General features: G+C 48.4%; 2 protein-coding genes across 5 annotated transcripts in view; one reads left to right on the plus strand and one right to left on the minus strand.

The window, feature by feature from the left end:
• Positions 1-21,135, minus strand: part of INSYN1 (inhibitory synaptic factor 1) — a 113,244-nt gene that overhangs the window by 31,469 nt on the left and 60,640 nt on the right. Inside the window, exon 2 of one of the 4 annotated variants that reach the window (XM_065558603.1) lies at positions 6,727-21,131. The exons of 2 other annotated variants lie outside the window; for them this stretch is intronic. In XM_065558603.1, the coding sequence (XP_065414675.1) occupies positions 6,833-8,134 (1,302 nt within the window). In that variant the 5' untranslated portion in view covers positions 8,135-21,131 and the 3' untranslated portion in view covers positions 6,727-6,832. Of the gene's footprint in view, positions 1-6,726; positions 21,132-21,135 lie in introns of those variants that run through there. One more of the 4 variants, XM_065558604.1, reaches the window with a different exon arrangement.
• On the plus strand, positions 4,934-6,584 carry LOC135973784 (PAX-interacting protein 1-like). Its single transcript, XM_065558606.1, has 2 exons — positions 4,934-5,474; positions 6,082-6,584. Exons 1-2 carry the CDS (start codon positions 4,934-4,936, stop codon positions 6,582-6,584), a joined length of 1,044 nt encoding a protein of 347 aa, XP_065414678.1.

Below are 21,135 nucleotides of genomic sequence, written 5' to 3' on the forward strand. Positions count from 1 at the left end.
CTCCATTCTCTTTGGAACCCCACTTCAGATAGTTGAAGGTGCTATCAAATCCGCCCTCACTCTTCTCTTCTGCAGACTAAATAAGCCCACTTCCCTCAGCCTCTCCTCGTAAGTCATGTGCCCCAGCCCCCTAACCATTTTCGTTGTCCTCCGCTGGACTCTCTCAAATCTGTCTACATCCCTCCCGTAGTAGAGGGAACAAAACTGGACGCCATATTCCAGGTGTGGCCTCACCAGTGCTGAATAGAGAGGAATAATCAATTCCCTCGATCTGCTGGCAATGCTCCTACTAATATAGCCCAATATGCCATTGGCCTTCTTGGCAACAAGGGCACACTGCTGACTCATATCCAGCTTCTCATCCACTGTAATTCCCAGGTCCTTTTCTGCAGAACTGCTGCTTAGCCAGTCGGTCCCCAGGCTGTAGCGGTGCCTGGGATTCTTCCTTCCTACGTGCAGGACTCTGCACTTGTCCTTGTTGAACCCCATCAGATTTCTTTTAGCCCAATCCTCCAATTTGTCTAGGTCACTCTGGACCCTATCCCTACTCTCCAGGGTTTCTCCCCCCCCCCAGCTTAGTGTCATCTGCGAACTTGCTGAGGGTGCAATTCATCCCATCATCCAGATAATTAATAAAGATGCTGAACAAACTGGCCCCAGGACCGATCCCTGGGGCACTCCGTTTGATACTGGCTTCCAACTAGACATCGAGCCATTGATCACTACCTGTTGAGCCTGATGATCTAGCCAGCTTTCTATCTACCTTATAGTCCATTCATCCAATCCATACTTCTTTAACTTGCTGGCAAGAATACTGCGGGAGACCGTATCAAAAGCTTTGCTAAAGTCAAGGCATATTCACTGCTTTCCCCATATCCACAGAGCCAGTTATCTCATCATAGAAGGCAATCAGGCATGACTTGCCCTTGGTGAATCCATGTTGACTGTTCCTGATCACCTTCCTTTCCTCCAAGTGCTTCAAAATGGATCCCTTGAGTACCCGCTCCATGATTTTGCCAGGGACTGAAGTGAGGCTGACTGGTCTGTAGTTCCCCAGGTTCTCTTTCTTCCCTTTTTAAAATATGGGCGCTATATTTGCCTTTTTCCAATTGTCTGGAACCTCTCCCGATCGCCACAAATTTTCAAAGATAATGGCCAATGGATCTGCAATCACATCCGCAAACTCCCTCAGCACCCTTGAATGCATTAGATCTGGACCCATGGACTTGTGCATGTCCAGCTTTTCTAAATAGTCCTTAACCTGTTCTTTCACCACTGAGGGCTGCTCACTTCCTCCCCATACTGTGTTGCCCAGTGCAGCAGTGTGGGAGCTGACCTTGTCTGTGAAGATCGAGGCAAAAAAAGCATTGAGTACTTCAGCTTTTTCCACATCATCTGGCACTATGTTGCCTCCCCCATTCAGTAAGTGTCCCACACTTTCCCTGACTTTCTTCTTGTTGCTAACATACCTCTAGAAACCCTTCTTGTTACCCTTCACACCCCTTGCTAGCTGCAACTCCAATTGTGCCTTGGTCTTCCTGATTACACCCCTGCATGCTCTAGCAATATTTTTATACTCCTCCCTAGTCATCTGTCCAAATTTCCACTTCTTGTAAGCTTCCTTTTTGAGTTTAAGCTCTCTGAAGATTTCACTGTTACGCCAAGCTGGTCGCCTGCCATATTTGCTCTTCTTTCTGCCCATCTGGATGGTTTGTTCCTGCACCCTCCATAAGGCTTCTTTAAAATACAGCCAGCTCTCCTGGACTCCTTTCCCCCTCATATTAGCCTTCCAGGGGATCCTGCCCATCAGTTCCCTAAGGGAGTCTAAGTCTGCTTTTCTGAAGTCCAGGGTCCATATTTTGCTACTCTCCTTTCTTCCTTTTGTCAGGATCCTGAACTCAAACATCTCATGGACCCCACTGCCTAGGTTGCCACCCACTTCTACTTCCCCTACCAGTTCTTCCCTGTTCGTAAGCAGCAGGTCAAGAGGAGCACGGCCCCTAGTTGGTTCCTCCAGCACTTGTACCAGGAAGTTGTCCCCAACTCTCTCCAAAAACTTCCTGGATTGTCTGTGCACTGCTGTATTGCTCTCCCAGCAGATGTCAGGATGGTTGAAGTCTCCCATTAGAACCAGGGCCTGTGATCTGGAAACTTCAGTTAGTTGTCCGAAGAAAGCGTCGTCTACCTCATCCTTCTGATCTGGTGGTCTATAGCACACGCCCACCACGACATCACCCTTGTTGCTCTCGCCTCTAAACTTAACCCAAAGACTGTCAACAGGCTTTTCTCCAGTTTCATACTGGAGCTCTGAGCAATTATACCACTCTCTTACATACAATGCAACTCCTTCACCTTTCCTCCAGTACCTGTCCTTCCTGAACAGTTTATACCATCCACGACAGTTGTCATAACTATAAAGGGAAGGGTAACAGCTGTCCTGTGTACAGTACTATAAAATCCCTCCTGGCCAGAGACTCCAAAATCCTTTTCCCTGTAAAGGGTTAAGAAGCTCAGGTAACCTGGCTGGCATCTGACCTAAAGGACCAATAAGGGGACAAGATACTTTCAAATCTTGTGGGGGGGAAGGCTTTTGTTTGTGTTCTTTGTTTGTGAGTGTGTTCGCTCTCGGGACTGAGAGGGACCAGACATCAATCCAGGTTCTCCACATCTTTCTAAACAAGTCTCTCGTATTTCAAACTTGTAAGTAAATAGCCAGGCAAGGCGTCTTAGTTTTCCTTTGTTTTCTCAACTTGTAAATGTACCTTTTACTAGAGTGTTTATCTTTGTTTGCTGTACTTTGAACCTAAGACTAGAGGGGAGTCCTCTGAGCTCTTTAAGTTTGATTACCCTGTAAGGTTAATTTCCATACTGATTTTACAGAGATGATTTTTACCTTTTTCTTTAATTAAAAGCCTTCTTTTTAAGAACCTGATTGATTTTTCCTTGTTTTAGATCCAAGGGGGTTGGATCTGTATTCACCAGGAGTTGGTGGGAGAAAGAAGGGGGGATGGTTAATTTCTCCTTGTTTTAAGATCCCAGGGGGGTTGGAACTGTATTCACCAGGAGTTGGTGGGAGGAAGGAGGGGAATGGTTAATTTCTCCTTGTTTTAAGATCCAAGGGGTTTGGATCTGTATTCACCAGGGAATTGGTGAAGGTCTCTCAAGGCTACCCAGGGAAGGAAATTAGCCTTGGGATGGTGGCAGCGGACCAGAGCTAAGCTGGTAGTTAAGCTTAAAAGTTTTCATGCAGGCCCCTACATTTGTACCCTAAAGTTCAAAGTGGGGATACAGCCTTGACAACAGTATTCCAGTCATGTGAACTGCCCCACCAAGTTTCTGTTACTCCTCCTTGTGTTTCCTCCTGGTATTCCACTTCCCCACTTACCTCTGGGCTTAGGTCACCATCCCCCTGCGAACCTAGTTTAAAGCCCTCCTCACTAGGTTAGCAAGCCTGCCTGCGAAGATGTTCTTCCCTCTCTTCATTAGGTGGATCCCATTTCTTCCTAGCAATCCTTCTTCCCAGAACAACATCCCATGGTCAAAGAATCCAAAGCCCTCTCTCCGACACCATCTGCATAACCACACATTCACCTCCACAATTTGATGGTCCCTACCTGTCCTCTAGGGGAAAAGGCCACCGCCACAGCTGTTTGGACAACACTCCCCGGGGAAACCTTGTGTGATTCCTGATCACTGCCATGCTCAATGGTACTTCTTTTCCATCCTGTCAGCCCACCTGTAATTCACACACTGAAGCTCTGACCGCGAACTCCCATCTCTTAGTCCTTTCCATTTTTCTTCTTTAGGACTAGATTTCCTGTTTTGTTAGGGCCCTTCTCATCCCCCTTGCCCAATTTGAGAACAATGGCCGAGCTCACAACTGCTTTGCTTTCGATCTCCAGGGAGAGGCCTGTAATTTGCTATCATCACATCCTATGAGCCAATTTGCTCCTTATCGATTCAAGGAAGATTGCAGCTAGATCGGCTCCTCCTTAATTTATACTGCGGGGGCAGCACTAGCCCAAAGGCTTTGGAACAAATCTCCTCTCAGTATGGTCGTGGATATCAGAGAGTGAGTATTGATCTCTTAAATGGCAGAGATAAAAAGGATGGGTCCTATACCCTCACTAGTGTCTGGTCTACCGGCCAAATTACACAGTGATAGATGGGGGAGAGGGACGAGTTTTATGGTAGATAGCTATCATTATACACTGCATAGAGTTATTAATAATACCTAGCTTTTATAAGTATCAAAGGGGTAGCCGTGTTAGTCTGGATCTGTAAAAGCAGCAAAGAGTCCTATGGCACCTTATATACTAACAGACGTATTGGAGCATGAGCTTTCATGGGTGAATACCCACTTCGTTGGATGCATGTCAAAAGCTCATGCTCCAATACCTCTGTTAGTCTATAAGGTGCCACAGGACTCTTTGTAGCTTTTATAAAGCACTTTAGATCTCAAAGTGCTTTATAAAGGAGGTCAATATCATGATCCCCATTTCACAGACAGGGAAACTGAGGCAAAAGAAGGCAAAGTCACTAGCCTAAGGCCTGGTCTACACTACGGGTTTAGGTCGACTTTAGCAGCGTTAAACCGAATTAAGCCTGGACACGTCCACACAACGAAGCCCTTTCTTTCGACTTAAAGGGTCCTTTAAACCGGTTTCTTTACACCACCTCTGACGAGGGGATTAGCGATAAAACCGGTCTTTGCGGGTCGGAATTGGGGTAGTGTGGACGGAATTCGACGTTATTGGCCTCTGGGAGCTATCCCACAGTGCTTCATTGTGACCGCTCTGGACAGCACTCTCAACTCAGATGCACTGACCAGGTAGACAGGAAAAGACCCGCGAAGGTTTGAATTTCATTTCCTGTTTGTCCAGCGTGGAGAGCACAGGTGACCCCGCAGAGCTCATCAGCACAGGTAACCGTGATGGAGTCCTCCCAGGATCGCAAAAGAGCTCCAGCATGGACCGAACGGGAGGTACGAGATCTGCTCGCCATATGGGGAGATGAAGCAGTGATAGCTGAACTCCGTAGCAGTAAAAGAAATGGAAAAGTATTAGAAAAGATCTCCAAGGCCATGAAGGACCGAGGCCATAACAGGGACACACAGCAGTGCCGCGTGAAAATTAAGGAGCTACGGCAAGCTTACCACAAAGCCAGAGAAGCAAACGGAAGGTCCGGGGCAGAGCCGCAAACTTGCCGCTACTACGCGGAGCTGCATGCGATCCTAGGGGGTGCAGCCACCACTACCCCAACCGTGTGCTATGACTCTCTCACTGGAGAAACACACAGGGAAGACGGTTCGGGGAATGAGGAAGATGACGATGGAGGTACTGTAGGTAGCTCACAGCAGCAAGGAAGCGGAGAAACCGGTTTCCCCAACAGCCAGGATATGTTTGTGACCCTGGACCTGGAACCAGTAACCCCCGAACTCACCCAAGACCCTCAGGGCACACAGGAGACCTCTGGTGAGTGTAACTTTGTAACTATTTGTAAACATTACAAAAAAAAAGCAAGCGTGTTTAATGATTACTTTGCCCTGGCAATCGCGGCCAGTACATCTACTGGAAAAGTCTGTTAACGTGTATGGGGATGGAGCGGAAATCCTCCAGGGACATCTCCAGAAAGCTCTCCTGGTTGAAATGGGGTGATTTTATTAAGGGGACATTCAGAGGCGCCCGTTCCTGCTCTTCTGACCAGAAATGTTCCCCGCTGTTAACCACGCGGTGGGGGGAGGGGTGAAGTGATCATCCCAGAGAATCGTGTGTGTGTGTGGGGGGGGGGGGGGGGCGGGTGGTTTACTTGTGTTTGTGACGCATGTTAACCGGGAAACCGCAGCCCCCTCCTTTTACATTGAAACCCCATTTTAAATGGACAACCCAATTCATCCTTGATATGGGAAATGCGCTGCTGTTTGCAACCTTTCCCGCATGTTAAGAAGGTTAAAAAAGCCAAAACACTGTGGCCTACGATGGCTGCCTGCAAGCCGAAATATGCGACCTTGTAATGAAAGAGTGTACCCATTGTTCTCTAAAATGTGTCTTTTTTAACCACCTCTCCCTTCTCCTCCGCCAGCTGCAAATGTTTCTCCTTCGCAGAGGCTCATGAACATTAGAAAGAGAAAACGTAGGACGAGGGACGAGATGTTCACGGAGCTGCAGATGTCCGCCCAGGCTGATAGAGCACAGCAGAATGCGTGGAGGCAGTCAATGTCGGAGATGAGAAAAGCCCAATATGAACGAGAGGAGAGGCGGCGGGCTGAATCGCGGGAAGAACAGAGCAAGTGGCGGGCTGAAGACGATAGGTGGCGTCAGCTTGCAGACAGATGGCAAGAGGCAATGCTCCGTCTGCTGGAGCATCAAACTGATATGCTCGAGCGTATGGTTGAGTTGCAGGAAAGGCAGCAGGAGCAGAGACCGCCGCTACAGCCCCTGTGTAACCAACAGCCCTCCTCCCCAAGTTCCATAGCCTCCTCACCAAGACGCCCAAGAACACGGTGGGGGGGCCTCCGTCCACCCAGTCACTCCACCCCAGATGATCGCCCAAGCATCAGAAGGCTGGCCTTCAATAAGACTTAAAGTTTTAAAATGCAGTGTGTCCTTTTCCATCCCTCCTCCCCCACCCATCCCAGGCTACCTTGGCAATTATCCCCCTACCTCTGTAAGGAACTAATAAAGAATGCATGAATGTTAAAAAAAAATGACTTTATTGCCTCTGCAAGCGGGAGGGGAGGGTGGGGTGGGGTGGTTGGTTTACAGGGAAGTAGAGTGAACTGGGTCGGGGGGGGGGGGTTGGAGGGTTCATCAAGGAGAAACAAACAGAAGTTTCACACAGTAGCCTGGCCAGTCACAAAACTCGTTTTCAAAGCTTCTCTGATGCGCACCGCGCCCTGCTGTGCTCCTCTAACCGCCCTGGTGTCTGGCTGCGCGTAATCAGCGGCCAGGCGAGTTGCCTCAACCTCCCACCCCGCCATAAAGGTCTCCCCCTTACTCTCACAGATATTGTGGAGCGCACAGCAAGTAGCAATAACAATGGGGATATTCTTTTCGCTGAGGTCTGAGCGAGTCAGTAAGCTGCGCCAGCGCGCTTTTAAACGTCCAAATGCACATTCCACCACCATTCGGCACTTGCTCAGCCTGTAGTTGAACAGGTCCTGACTCCTGTCCAGGCTGCCTGTGTACGGCTTCATGAGCCATGGCATTAAGGGGTAGGCTGGGTCCCCAAGGATCACGATAGGCATTTCAACATCCCCAATGGTCACTTTCTGGTCCGGGAAGAAAGTCCCTTCCTCCAGCTTTCGAAACAGACCAGAGTTCCTGAAGACGCGAGCATCATGTACCTTTCCCGGCCATCCCACGTTGATGTTGGTGAAACGTCCCTTGTGATCCACCAGGGCTTGCAGCAGCATTGAAAAGTACCCCTTGCGGTTTACGTAGTCGGTGGCTTGGTGCTCCGGTGACAAGATAGGGATATGGGTTCCGTCTATGGCCCCACCACAGTTTGGGAATCCCATTTCAGCAAAACCATCCACTATTGACTGCACGTTGCCCAGAGTCACTACCCTTGCTATCACCAGGTCTTTCATTGCCCTGGCAAATTGGATCACAGCAGCCCCCACCGTAGATTTGCCCACTCCAAATTGATTCCCGACTGACCGGTAGCTGTCTGGCGTTGCAAGCTTCCACAGGGCTATCGCCACTCGCTTCTCAACTGTGAGGGCTGCTCTCATCTTGGTATCCTGGCGTTTCAGGGCAGGGGAAAGCAAGTCACAAAGTTCCATGAAAGTGCCCTTACGCATGCGAAAGTTTCGCAGCCACTGGGAATCGTCCCATACCTGCAGCACGATGCGGTCCCACCAGTCTGTGCTTGTTTCCCGGGCCCAGAATCGGCGTTCCACGGCATCAACCTGCCCCAGTGACACCATGATTTCCACATTGCTGGGGCCTGTGCCTTGTGAGAGGTCTATGTCCATGTCAATTTCCTCATCACTCTCGTCGCCGCGCTGCAATCGCCTCCTCGCCTGGTCCGGGTTTCGCCTTGGCATGTCCTGGCTCTGCATATACTCCAGGACAATGCGCGTGGTGTTCATAGTGCTCATAATTGCCGCGGTGATCTGAGCGGGCTCCATGATCCCAGTGCTAGCTATGGCGCCTGGTCAGAAAAAAGGCGCGAAAGTAGTATCTGATGGACCAGGAGAAGGAGGGAGGGCGGGAGGGAGGGAGGGCCGAGTGACGACATGGCATACAGGTACAGGAACAGGGAGAAACACAAACAACTGTCACACAGAATGGTCCCCCCAAAGATTAAACTGGAAACCCTGGGCTTAGCAGGCCATTGATTTCACGGAGGAAGGGGAAGCAAATGAATACAGAACAAATCTATTTTTTACATCTTAAGGTGGCAGCCGACGGTGCAGCATGAGTGATAGCCTCTCCAGTATGACGATGACGGATACCAGTCATAAAATACCATCATCTGCAAAAAGGCAAGGGGCTGCTGCTGTGTAGCAATGCAGCCCCACGTCTGCCAGCCCCACGTCCGCCAGCACCCAGCATCGCCCTCGGCCTCTTCTGGGTGCTTAGCAGACAATACTGGGCAATTGGCAGAAAATAGTATATTACGACTGGTAGCCATCATCATCGAAACAGTAGCATGTCTGCCCAGGTGGCCATGATTGACAGCCACACCAATACGATGACGACGGGTACCAGTCATAATATACCATCTCCTGGCAAGGGGCTGGTGCAATGCAGCCCTACGGCTGCCAGCCCCATGGCTATCACTCATGCTACACCGTCTACCGCCAAAAGGCAGTTAGCAGCTGCTGCTGTGTAGCAATGCAGTCCCACGTCTGCCAGCACCCAGAGGACATATGGTGACGGTGAGCTCAGTTGAGCTGAGCGGGCTCCATGCTTGCCGTGGTATGTTGTCTGCACAGGTAACCCAGGTAAAAAGGCGCGAATCTATTGTGTGCGTTGCTGTGACGAGGGGGGAGGGGCCTGACGACATGTACCCAGAACCGCCCGCGACACTGTTTTGCATCATCCGGGCATTGGAATCTCAACCCAGAATTCAAAGAAAAGGCGCGAACCGCTTCTCGGCTCTCTGAGCTGTGGCGCAAACGTAGTATCTGACGGACTAGGGGAAGGAGGGAGGGCGGGCTGAGTGATGACATGGCGTACAGGCACAGGGAATTAAAATCAAGAACGGTGGCTGTGCATCAGGGAGAAACACAAACAACTGTCACACAGAATGTTCCCCCCAAAGATTAAACTGAAAACCCTGGGCTTAGCAGTCCGTTGATTTGACGGAGGGAGGGGGAAGCAAATGAATACAGAGCAAATCTATTTTTTACATCTTAAGACGACGGTGCAGCGTGACTGATAGCCCTCGGCATCTTTCTGGGTGCTTGGCAGCAAATACGGGGCGGCGTATGACGATGGTCTTCAGGCCTATTGCACAATCAGCTGCTCGGGGAAGACTCTGCTAACATGCGATGACCCGACTTGTAATAGGACGGCTAATAGTCGTAATACACCATTTACTGCCAAAAGGCAAGCCCCACGGCTGCCAGCACCCAGATCGCCGATGAAGGCTACCAGTCTACTGCACCGTCTACCGCCAAAAGGCAGTTAGCAGCTGCTGCTGTGTAGCAATGCAGTCCCACGTCTGCCGGCACCCAGAGGACATATGGTGACGGTGAGCTCAGCTGAGCGGGCTCCATGTTGTCTGCACAGGTAACCCAGGTAACCCAGGTAAAGAGGCGCGAATCTATTGTCTGCCGTTGCTGTGACGGTGGAGGGAGGGGCCTGACGACATGTACCCAGAACCGCCCGCGACACTGTTTTGCATCATCCGGGCATTGGGATCTCAACCCAGAATTCAAAGGGGCGGCGGAGACTGCGGGAACTGTGGGATAGCTGTGGGATAGCTACCCATAGTGCAATGCTCCGGACGTCGACGCTAGCCTTGTACTGTGGACGTGGTCCGCCGACTAGAGCACCTAGAGCATTTTATTGTGTGGACACACACAATCGGCTGTATACAACCGATTTCAATAAAACCGGCTTCTATAAATTCGAACTAATTTCGTAGTGTAGACGTACCCTAAGATCACCCACCAGGCAAGAGGCAGAGCTGGGAATAAACCTCAGGTTTCCTAAGTCCCAGGCCTGTGCTCTATCCACTAGGCTACACGGCCTCCCAAATGGAAGACTGAGTTCTGCCTCAGTTACCCTGATGTAGATCCCCATTAACTCAATTGACTGAATTCAATGGGACTACTCTAGATTTACACCAGGTTAACTGTGAGCAGAGCTTGGCCCAGAGAGAAAGAGAAAGACATGGTCCTACCTCTCCCCCATAGTCCAGACCCCCTTACTCCTCCCTATCTTAATGCACCGAGCGGGGTAGACACTCCACCCCCTGCCACATTCTGCACCCCTCATTCAGCCATCTAGCACTGTGAGCTATGACACAGCCCCTATATCTATTCTTGTAGTAATGACACAGCAGTGGCACTGAGTTTTTGAAGTGGTGAGCAGCTGCAGCTCATCCTGGCCTTCACTGGGGTTGACTCTGAAAATGAAGCCCAAGGCTCCCATGCAAAATGTTTGGGGGTTGGCTAGGGGCAAAGTTAGGCCTCCACATCCATATTTAGATACCTGCATAAGTGGTCTGATTTTTCAGATATGCTGAAAGAGCCAGCAGGGCCCCTGGACTTCAATGGATGATACAGATCTAGCTCCGTGCATACTCAAGAGCATACCCCGCATAACGACGCATACATACAAGACACAGCTTCCTGCGTGCTGGCTACCCACAGGTCATTTAGACCCCTTTACCAGCGGGTTCAGCGGCACTAATAACACATCATTTCAGCCAGTGAATGTCTTTGAATATTTAAAGAGATAGTACTACTCTCTCTCTCTCTCTCTCTCTCTCTCTCTCTCTCTCTCTCTCACTCCCTGGTCGATGGGACCAAACCCCTATCCTTTGTGCTTAGCCCTCCCCCTCCTTGCAGTGGATTACCAAAATATTAGCATCTAACAAAAAGGCATTTCCCCCTCTCCAAGCAGGGCTCTTCCCACCCTGTCTGCTTGGGGATAGTGCCATTCAGAGTGGGTATCATCACATTCCCTTCCCTGGGAGAGCAGCAAAAGCAGTGGTGGAGGATGAGCCCATCCCAGAGTGGGTTGGCAAGGTCCCCTAGGGGATCAGTGCACTGTGTTACTATTATTACCAGTCAGTGATTGATGGGCCCTGTACCATGAAGCTGGGGAGGAGGGATGGCATCTTTGGATTAGGCCTGTTTCTACCTCTATTATCTGAGCAATCCATGGGTGCCTCAGTTACTTATGTCCCAGGGAAAAAACCTGCCCTAGTTAGCCCTGGGATGGGTGGAGCCAAGCAGTAACAGCTCAACAGAGAATCCAGATGGATCCTGCCCTCCTTTCAGTCCTATCTATTGTAGGTACTATTATGACCCCCATCTTCCTAAAATCTGAAAACCTCTCAATCTTCAATGTCTTTTCCCTCACACAGCCCTGTGGGCAGGGTAGAGCCATTATTCCCTGAGGCACAGACCAGCTCAGTGACTTACCTGAGATTACACAGGAGTCCATGGTAGAGACGTGAACCCAGAGCTCCTGACCACTATACTTACTTACATGCCTCCAGCTTCCATCCAGGACACACCACACGATCCATTGTCTACAGCCAAGCTCTAAGATACAACCACATTTGCTCCAATCCCTCAGACAGAGACAAACACCTACAAAATCTCTATCAAGCATTCTTAAACCTACAATACCCACCTGCTGAAGTGAAAAAACAGATTGACAGAGCCAGAAGAGTACCCCGAAATCACCTACTACAGGGCAGGCCCATCAAAGAAAATAACAGAATGCCACTAGCCATCACCTTCAGCCCCCAACTAAAACCTCTCCAGTGCATCATCAAAGGTCTACAACCTATCCTGAAAGATGATCCCTCACTCTCACAGATCTTGGGAGACAGGCCAGTCCTTGCTTACAGACAGCCTCCTAACCTGAAGCAAATACTCACCAGCAACCACACACCACACAACAAAAACACTAACCCAGGAACCTATCCTAGGAACAAAGCCCAATGCCAACTCTGTCTACATATTTATTCAAATGACACCATCATAGGACCTAATCGCATTAGCCACACCATCAGGGGTTCGTTCACCTGCACATCTACCAATGTAATATATGCCATCATGTGCCAACAATGCCCCTCTGCCATGTACATTGGCCAAACCAGTCTCTATGCAAAAAAATAAATGGACACAAATCTGACATCAGGAATCATAACATTCAAAAACCAGTAGGAGAACACTTCAACCTCTCTGGTCTCTCAGTAACAGACTTAAAGGTGGCAATTTTGCAACAGAAAAGCTTCAAAAACAGATTCCAACGAGAAACTGCTGAGCTTGAATTAATATGCAAACTAGATACCATTAACTTGGGTTTGAATAGAGACCAGGAGTGGCTGGGTCATTACACATATTGAATCAATTTCCCCATGTTAAGTATCCTCACACCTTCTTGTCAACTGTCTAAAATGGGCCATCTTGATTACACTGGTCTACAATTTTTGAGAAGTCGTCTGCTTCAGAGATAAAATGTGCTATTTATTATGTATTTTGATGTGCTGAATTCAAATATGACAATTAAAACAACTGATTGGCTACTGTTTCTAAGATATTTAAGTTTTTACATTTTATGTCTATGTATATTGTGTAGATAGTAGAGTTTTAATCATAAATTGTAAACCTAGGTCTTTTCATGTGTTTATGATTGCTTTACATGATAATATTTCACCTGTCCTGTTTATGTAACACTTTAAAAATCAGCAAAAGGGTTATATAAATAAAATTTATTATGAAACAAAAGGCAAAAAACTATTATGTACATAGTTTAGTCCTATTCAGTGTCTACTCGGCGCTTCTTGGCTTGTCTCTTGTATTCATTAAGTGGAGCATCTCTTGTCACTGTCCAGCAATAGTCTGCAAGAATTGATGGGCTCCATTTGCCCTGATAGCGTTTCTCCATTGTTGCAATGTCCTGGTGAAATCGCTCGCCATGCTCGTCGCTCACTGCTCCACAGTTCGGTGGAAAAAAATCTAGATGAGAGTGCAAAAAATGTATCTTTAGTGACATGTTGCAACCAAGGCTTTTGTATGCCTTGAGGAGGTTTTCCACCAACAACCTGTAGTTGTCTGCCTTGTTGTTTCCGAGAAAATTTATTGCCACTAACTGGAAGGCTTTCCATGCCGTCTTTTCCTTGCCACGCAGTGCATGGTCAAATGCATCATCTCGAAGAAGTTCACGAATCTGAGGACCAAGAAAGACACCTTCCTTTATCTTAGCTTCACTTAACCTTGGACATTTTCCACGGAGGTACTTGAAAGCTGCTTGTGTTTTGTCAATGGCCTTGACAAAGTTCTTCATCAGACCCAGCTTGATCTGCAAGGGTGGTAACAAAATCTTCATTGATTCAACAAGTGGTGGATGCTGAACACTTTTCCTCCCAGGCTCCAATGACTGTCGGAGTGGCCAATCTTTCTTGATGTAGTGGTAATTTCTTGCACGACTATCCCATTCGCAGAGAAAACAGCAGTACTTTGTGTATCCAGTCTGCAGACCAAGCAAGAGAGCAACAACCTTCAAATGGCCACAAAGCTGCCACTGATGTTAGTCATAGTTTATGCACCTCAAAAGTTGTTTCATGTTGTCATAGGTTTCCTTCACATGGACTGCATGACCAACTGGAATTGATGGCAAAACATTGCCATTATGCAGTAAAACAGCTTTAAGACTCGTCTTCGATGAATCAATGAACAGTCTCCACTCATCTGGATCGTGAACGATGTTGAGGGCTGCCATCACACCATCGAAGTTGTTGCAGGCTACAAGATCACCTTCCATGAAGAAGAATGGGACAAGATCCTTTTGACGGTCACGGAACATGGAAACCCTAACATCACCTGCCAGGAGATTCCACTGCTGTAGTCTGGAGCCCAACAGCTCTGTCTTACTCTTGGGTAGTTTCAAATCCCTGACAAAGTCATTCAGTTCACCTTGTGTTATGAGGTGTGGTTCAGAGGAGGAGGATGGGAGAAAATGTGGGTCCCATGACATTGATGGTTCAGGACCAGAAGTTTCATCCTCTTCCTCTTCCTCGTCTGACTCAAGTGAGAATGATTCTGGTGCATCAGGAACCGGCAGTCCTTCTCCGTGGGGTACTGGGCGTATATCTGATGGAATGTTTGGATAATGCACAGTCCACTTTTTCTTCTTTGACACACCTTTCCCAACTGGAGGCACCATGCAGAAGTAACAATTGCTGGTATGATCTGTTGGCTCTCTCCAAATCATTGGCACTGCAAAAGGGATAGATTTCCTTTTCCTGTTCAACCACTGGCAAAGATTTGTTGCACAAGTGTTGCAGCATATTTGTGGGGCCCACCTCTTGTCCTGATCTCCAATTTTGCAGCCAAAATAAAGGTGATAGGCTTTCTTAACCATAGTGGTTATACTGCGCTTTTGTGATGCAAAAGTCACTTCACCACAAACATAGCAGAAGTTATCTGCACTGTTTACACAAGTACGAGGCATCTCTGCTCACTTTGGCTAAACAGAAACGTGTCCCTCTGCAAAATCAAACACTGACAAATAAGAGAGCACGACACTGTATGATTTCTAGAGAGGATATAGGGCAATTTGTTCAGCAGAGTGATGTAAGCTTCGTTATGATTGCATCATCCATGACTTCTAGGAATAACATGATGCAATTCATATCATGTATGATGCAATACCAGCTTCAGATTGCATCATTCATTGTTTTGCCTAAAAAGCAAGTACTGTCCAAACCCAGTCACAGATTTATTCATAGATCCAGTCAAAGATGTATTTTAGTCATTCTGGTTTAAATTGAGATCCCTTCCCTTTATAACTCACTTATCCTCTGCCATTCCCAAGTCAAGGGTCATATATACTGACCCAATAGCATATCTTGAAAACTAGAGCCAATCAACAATTTTAAGCATCATTTTTGTTCTCAGTGACCCAGAATTAGTAAAGTTTGACTACATTTATTTCAGAATCATTTTGGCTGTAGAGCAGTGTTATCACTACAAAAGTTTTTTTCTCCTGCTGATAATAGCTCATCTTAATTAATTAGCCTCTTACAGTTGGTATGGCAACTCCCACCTTTTCATGTTCTCTTTATGTGTATATATTTCTTACTATATGTTCCATTCTATGCATCTGATGAAGTGGACTGTAGCCCATGAAAGCTTATGCTCAAATAAATTTGTTAGTCTCTAAGGTGCCACAAGAACTCCAATCCTAGGTGAGCGCCTTGCTCCCAATCTGCTCTGGTGGTTGGAGCCTGATTTTTGTCAATGTTTCTAACTGCTCCTAGGAGGGTTTCACAGCTGTGTTCTGCCATTTTTGGGTGGCCCCCTCCCCTCCAACTGGCTCTAGATCTTGTTCCCACCAGGCTCTGTGACCCTCTGCCAGCCAGGGGCCAGCTGCAGAGACACAGCACTGCAGACTCCAGTGGGGACCGGGGCAGCCCCTCAGCAAGAGGCTGCACACACAGCCAGCTTGACCTCACGATTTCAGGTTTCGGGTCCAAATGGACATTCTCGGGCTCGCTCTTCCTGACCAGAAGGCCCTTGCTTCACCTGACTTGGCTAGCACTGGCCTCCTTTTGGTCATTCCACAGGATCAGGCCACTGCGAGAGCCTTCTCCACTGCAGGCTGCAGCGCTCGGCACCAGGAACTGCTTCATAGAATCAGAAAATTAGGGTTGGAAGAGACCTCAGGAGGTCATCTAGTCCAACCCCCTGCTCAAAGCAGGACCAACACCAACTAAATCAAACTTCCCTGTGTCTCTCCACACAACTCTCCATTCTATTTCAGGTGTCGAGGCAAAACATACCTTTTTCTGCCCTTGCTCATGCCCATGCTAAATTTCTCCCTCCTGTCACCATTATTTCTGATCTTCTGGTATTTCCCGCTGTCCAAAGGGATGGACCATGCACTTTAAAGGCCCAGATCTTCAAAGATATTGAAGCTTCTAACTTCCTAATCAATGGAAGTTCAGACCCTAAGTACCTTTGAGGATCCAGGCCTTTATTCTTAAGCTAAAAGAATCCTAGCAGTACTGATCCTAGGACTACACAGCAGGGCAGCTCTGATTCCATCCAGCACAGGGCAGGGGAGCTCAAGCCAGTTCCTTTCAATCTGAAAGACACTATGCAAAGGGAAGTTCCCTTGGACTGACCACATCCACATCTGACACGGTACATAGTGGGCCGTGTGGCATGCGTGTACCTGAGTGTCTTGCCCCACCAACCGGCCCAGACCCTCCATTCCTGCAGACACCAACATGGCATATGGAAGAGCGACTCCTTGGTTCTGTGGTGTGAACGTAAGTGGTGGTTTTAATCAGAGCTGAGAGCTGCAGGTGAGGTCCCGTCAAGGGGTAGCAGATAGCTGCTATTACCTACGGCGAGGGGTTAAGGGTCAGTGCTGGCTGGGGCAGATCATTCGTTTTTTAAATACATGTATATAGTTTGCTTAGAACAACCTGTTGGACATCATTAACAAGCTCAGAGGACACAAAAGGCAATCAGAGCAGCCAGGCTGAGCAGGCAGCACGGTTCAACGGTTAGAGCAGCTGCACTGGATACCTGGATTCTCTTCTTGGCTCTGATGTTGACATATTATATGAGTGCAAATAATTTAACTGTTCTGTGCCTCTGCTTCCCCATCTGTATAATGGGGATAGTTGTAGCTGGCTTAATTCATTAGTGTCTATAAAATGCTTTGGGACCATTGGATGGAAAGTGCCAGGTCTAGTAGGAAACTCTTTAGTTTTGATCATTTGTAATATTCATTCTTTTAGATAAGAATATTGTATTGGCTGGTAGGTGTGTGCACCACTGCCCTCTGCTGCATGGAACCAGAACTGTTCAGCTATGTATCATAAGCCCTACGTTGCTTACAAGCAAGAGGTGATTCTCCTTCAGCTTGGGTGGAAGGGGTCACTGCTTCTAGAGCAGAAAAATGGGTGTTTTATCCCCACTGTCACTGAGAAGTTCTAAACAGCTGTGCCGAAGCACCTAGAGGCTCACTGACTTGTTGCAATAATGATCGCTGATCCTGCTCATTTCTTCTACCCAAGATCTCTTACCGGCATTAAGTATGCAACACCACCTCCTTGCGAAGTAGGAGGGGTATTTTATTATCCCCATTTTACCAATGGGAAACTGAGGCACAGAGCGGTGAAGGAACATCCAAGATCATGGGGCAAATCAGTGATGGGTCCTGCTCCGTGACTTAGGAGTTCTGGCTCTCAATTCCCTGCTCCTATCCACAGGCCATATATCCTCTCGGCCCACTTTTATACATTTCAGCCAACAATGGGCTCCAATCCCCGGCTTGTCCAAGTGAAATACAAGGCTAGAGGTTACAGCCAGCAAGCATCAGAGAGAGATGCTTACAACATTTCAGGCTTCTTGAAACCTCACACCCTGCCTTTCTTAAAGCCACAGCAGTCAGCAGAGCTGCAGAGCACACATTACAGCTGTCTCTGTCTGTAAGTGACAGGGGCTGTCCAGATTCCACTAGAGAAAGTGCTGCTAACCTCAGCATCAATTAACACCAGGGGAGCAATGGATGCACATACAGGAAGCAGGAACACAGCCACATCTCAGAATGCGCTGCCTCTTTAGTGAAAGGGACATGGACTGTCATCTGCTTTGTCTCTTCAAGAATGTTGTCTAGGGGATAGAATGGGACCAGAAGTCAGGACTCCTGGGTTCTAGTCCTAGCCAGGAGAGGCAGTGTAGTCTAGTGGTTTCAAATGGTCCATCGCTTGTTCCCTTGGTAGACATGAGCAAGTTACCGTGCCTCAGTTTCCCCATCTGTAAACAGATATACTAATCCTTGGCTGCCTCACACAGGGATTGTAAGGCTCAATTAATAAATTAACATGTTTGGAGACCCTCAAATGGACACCAGAAAGCCCAAGTTCTTATCTGGATTTCAAACCTTCAGGGACAGGAGGGTTTGGATCTGCGCTTCTGGTTTTGACCATTACAGGGCTGGGCAGATCAGATCTGGGGTTCCAGTTCAGACACATCTCTAATTCAAATGATGCAAATTTTGCAATTTTGACCCCTTCCCTCCACCCCCTAAAAAAGCTGAAAGTCATTGATTCACGCTGAATTTTGCTTTCAGTCTTTTGGGTTTGTTTGGACCTCACCTCAGAGCCAAACCCAGGAGCGGGGGCCATGAGGGTGTGTGAGATGTGGACTCACACACATGGAACCAAACAGAACGTTCCCATGAAGCTCAGCCAAGCAAAACAGCTGATCTCCTGAGTTATCAGCAAGGGCCTTTCACAAGCCAGAACATCCCATCCGAAGCACAAGTTCCGGACTGACCGTCCATCCTCTCCCATCATTCCCCTTTGCAAATGCTCTTGCTATTCACTTCTGCATTTGATCCTGCTCCCTTCACTCTCTTGGAAACTGCCATCCTCTCAGCAGGTCCAAGACTGGTAAATAGCATCTCCTGCTGGCAGCGTTCTGCGTTCTCCACCCCCACCTGTTCGTTTTGCGTACAATCAGCACATTTCACTCATCTACAGGCAGTCCTTTGGTGTAGGTCGGTGATGTGCAGGAGATGACAGCTCGGAACATCGGATCCCGAGGGACATCAGGTGACTGCGCCCTTCCACTGCAAGGAGCTGTGCTCCAAAGGCACTGGGGGGGAGGGATAGCTCTGTGATTTGAGCATTGGCCTGCTAAACCCAGGGTTGTGAGTTAGAGTCATAGAGTCATAGACTTTAAGATCAGAAGGGACCATTATGATCATCTAGTCTGACCTCCTGCACAACGCAGGACACAGAATCTCACCCCAATCCTTGAGGGGGCCATTTCAGGGTCTGGGGCAAAAATCTGTCTGGGGATTGGCCCTGCTTTGAGCAGGGGGTTGGACTAGATGACCTCCTGAGGTCCCTTCCAACCCTGATATTCTATGAGGAAATGTTTGTTTTTAACCCACATGATTGCAAATGCGCCCATGGCTGGATGCGTGTTTCACAACAGGCAGTTCCAGCTCCTGGCATCAAGGGGTTAACCTAGTCCTTTATGCGCACCTGTTTGTAAGCCCTTGGAGTAGTAGAATGGGCGGGTCCTAAATTATGTAGGGGGATTTTTCACCTCAAATGCAGGCTCCCACATGATCCCTTCTAAAGCCTTCTTGCTTAAGATGCTGATGTGTCACTCTGGATCTAGCTATTCCTGCCCAGGGCCACCACCAGCTCTACCAATGCCCCCTCCTGCTCCAATCCTGGACCCTCCCATATCTCTGTCACTGCTCCTCAGTCCTGGGTTCCCCCAACACCACCTTCTATTCTGGCTTTGTTTCTCTTGGGAGTATAATTCTTGGATGATTTTGCAAAGTAAATAAAGGCCGATCGGGGATAGACTCCCCGGTTTATTTCTCATTGTGCCTTAAGCGAGGGTTGATCTTACAGCCCCAATGGTGAAAGGACATCTCTCCACTCCCTGGTCCCACGTGCACATCCTCTCAGTGGAGTCATAGGCCTGGTCTACACTAGGAGGTTATGTCGAATTTAGCAGCGTTAAATCGAATTAACTCTGCACCCGTCCACACAACAAAGCTATTTAGTTCGACATAGAGGTCTCTTAAATTCGACTTCTGTACTCCTCCCCAACGAGGGGAGTAGTGCTAAATTCGACATGGCCTCCCCCGCCATGTCGAATTAGGGTAGGTGTGGATGGAAATCGACACTAATAGCTTCGGGAGCTATCCCACAGTGCACCACTCTGTTGACGCTCTGGACAGCAGTCCGAGCTCGGATGCTCTGACCAGCCACACAGGAAAAGCCCCGGGAAAATTTGAATTCCTTTTCCTGTCTGGGCAGTTTGAATCTCATTTCCTGTTTGGACATCGTGGCGAGCTCAGCAGCACTGGCAACGATGCAGAGCTCTCCAGCAGAGATGGCCATGCAATCTCAGAATAGAAAGAGGGCCCCAGCATGGACTGATTGGGAAGTCTTGGATCTGATCGCTGTGTGGGGCGATGAGTCCGTGCTTTCGGAGCTGCGATTGAAAAGACGGAATGCAAAGATCTACGAGAAGATCTCAAAAGCCATGTCAGAGAGAGGATACAGCCGGGATGCAACGCAGTGCCATGTGAAAATCAAGGAGCTGAGACAAGGGTACCAGAAGACCAAAGAGGCAAACGGACGCTCCGGATCCCAGCCCCAGACATGCCGTTTCTACGAGGCACTGCATTCCATCCTAAGTGCGACCGCCACCACTACCCCACCACTGACTGTGGACTCTGAGGATGGGATATTGTCGATGCCCGCTTCCTCGGAGATGTTAGCGGACGGGGAAGATGAGGAAGGAGATGAGGAGAATGAGGCAGTCGACAGCACTTACAACGCTGATTTCCCAGACAGCCAGGATCTCTTCATCACCCTCACCGAGATCCCCTACCAACCGTCCCCAGGTGTTAACCCGGACCCAGAATCAGGGGAAGGATCAGTCGGTAAGTGTTATAAACATGTAAAGATTTATTTTGAACAGAACATTAATATTAACAGTGGGTTTTTCATGATTAATTTGCCCTAGGCGCTTAAAGTTTTAGTCTTTGGTAGTGCAACTACTGCCAAAAAATCTAACAATGTCCGGTTTATCATGATTGGTTTGCCCTAGGTGCTCTACTGTTTAGTCCTTGCAAGTGCAGCTACAGTAAAATTCGGTCTATGTGTCCGGGGATAGAGCTGAAATCCTCATGGGACATCTCCATGAAGCTCTCCTGGAGGTAATTGGAAAGCCTTTGCATGAGGTTCCTTGGGAGAGCGGCCTTGTTGTGTCCTCCATAGTAGGAAACGTTCCCGCGCCAGGCTAGCAGCAAGTACTCCGGGATCATTGCCTTGCAGAGCATGGCGGCATACGGCCCTGGTCTTTGCAGGCTTTCACGAAGCATGCGTTCTCTGTCGCTCTCTGAAATCCGCATCAGAGTGATGTCGCTCATGGTGACCTGCTTT

This window comes from Chrysemys picta, chromosome 10 (assembly GCF_011386835.1).
Source record: "Chrysemys picta bellii isolate R12L10 chromosome 10, ASM1138683v2, whole genome shotgun sequence".
In the NCBI taxonomy this organism is placed as follows: Eukaryota; Metazoa; Chordata; order Testudines; family Emydidae; genus Chrysemys; species Chrysemys picta.

Excerpts from the sequence above, each read along its gene's own strand:
- LOC135973784 (XM_065558606.1), top strand. The coding sequence starts at position 4,934 with ATGGAGTCCTCCCAGGATCGCAAAAGAGCTCCAGCATGGACCGAACGG. Across the intron at positions 5,475-6,081 it reads GGGCACACAGGAGACCTCTG|CTGCAAATGTTTCTCCTTCG; the intron begins GTGAGTGTAACT and ends CTCCTCCGCCAG.